A 1,273-nucleotide genomic window follows, 5' to 3' on the forward strand; every position below is an offset into this window, starting at 1 on the left:
GACTCACAAGTATTTACATTTTGTCACCTTTACAAATTTTGTTATAATTACATTTCAGGCTGGGATTTTTGAGTTCAATCCACAGGTTGGGTATGTGAAAACACTCTCAGAAAATAATATTAATGTGTTCATCTGAAATATAGTTCTCGTATAATAACATTGCTCTCATTGTTGCTCTTGGTATATGACATATGGTATGGTACAAAGCTTCGTCAGATCCTTTAACCTCTCTTGTGTTGGTGTATATGTTGTCTATACAAGCAAAATAGTCCTTTGGAGAGAGTTCTTGTCTTTTGGTGTAAAGTCCCCTGCCCTTACCAAGCTTGTCTCCAAATAAAGTATTACTTTAGTAACATTCATTTTTTTTCGCAAGTAGGTCATATTTGACTTTGATATATTCTGCAAGAAGGCTTCATAGGAAAATAACATCTAATCCACCAATATAAGTCTCAGAGTGGAACAAAGTCAGCACAGTTTGCCATGACAAACAAAGGACCTTAACCCCCAATGCCTTAGCAGACCATGTCCTAGAGTTCTGAAAAGGATCTTTTAGTGCACAGCACAAAGCTATACCCTGGTGGTGGAGTGCCCATGGGGCAGGTTGGTACTGTTCTGACTACCTCCAAACGTGTTGAAATTGTGCAGGGGCTGCATTCCGGCCAGAGAGTGAGGAATCATTGTTATGGTACTTGGCGTCATGAGTGGGATGTCATCAGGCGAACGTCGTAGAGTAAGTGTGTAATCGGCTGGGCAGGTAAGACGAAGCGTATCGTGACCTGGCAGAGCATCACACTCATGATGGTGCTCGTGTTCCATCTGCTGCTGTTTCATCTGGAGCGACATCACCTCCTCGCTCTGCAAATGTGCTATGTCATTGGCGTTAGCCACTGCATTAGCTGGTGCAGAGTTCCGCTGTGGGCTGGGCCCACGTCGGTTGGATTCGTGACGGCGCTTATCCTTCTTGTAGTAAAGTGCTGCAAAGGCCAGAATGTTGAGGAAAAGGAGAGAAGCACCCACCGCAATGGTCACGCTGAGTTCGGTGGAGTAATCTCGCTTTGTCTCGATAACCACCGCTGAGTCATCGCCCATATCATTGCCTTTACGCTGGTCTGTAGTTTGTTTGGTGTTGGCGGGAGGAACACCAGGATGACGTGTCGTGGACGGCCATGTTTTACCCAGTCTCTTAGTGTACGGGAATGGCGTAGTATCCTGAGGAGGTATCTTAGTAGTGGTCGAGACGTATTGAAAGAGTTCATTGATGTTATGAAGATGA

At 44.7% G+C, this 1,273-nt stretch overlaps 1 protein-coding gene across 1 annotated transcript; it reads right to left on the reverse strand.

Moving 5' to 3' along the window:
* Positions 1–33: 33 nt before the first annotated feature.
* On the reverse strand, positions 34–1,267 carry LOC107578933 (neuroligin-4, X-linked-like). The gene has a single exon (XM_016264833.1). It carries the CDS (start codon positions 1,087–1,089, stop codon positions 568–570), a length of 522 nt encoding a protein of 173 aa, XP_016120319.1. The 5' UTR covers positions 1,090–1,267; the 3' UTR covers positions 34–567.
* Between the last annotated feature and the right edge of the window lie 6 nt (positions 1,268–1,273).

Source organism: Sinocyclocheilus grahami, unplaced genomic scaffold (assembly GCF_001515645.1).
Source record: "Sinocyclocheilus grahami isolate Dianchi unplaced genomic scaffold, SAMN03320097.WGS_v1.1 scaffold12805.1, whole genome shotgun sequence".
Taxonomy (NCBI): domain Eukaryota; kingdom Metazoa; phylum Chordata; class Actinopteri; order Cypriniformes; family Cyprinidae; genus Sinocyclocheilus; species Sinocyclocheilus grahami.

Bases quoted from the DNA above. Each gene is read 5' to 3' on its own strand.
- LOC107578933 (XM_016264833.1), bottom strand. From the start codon at position 1,089: ATGGGCGATGACTCAGCGGTGGTTATCGAGACAAAGCGAGATTACTCC.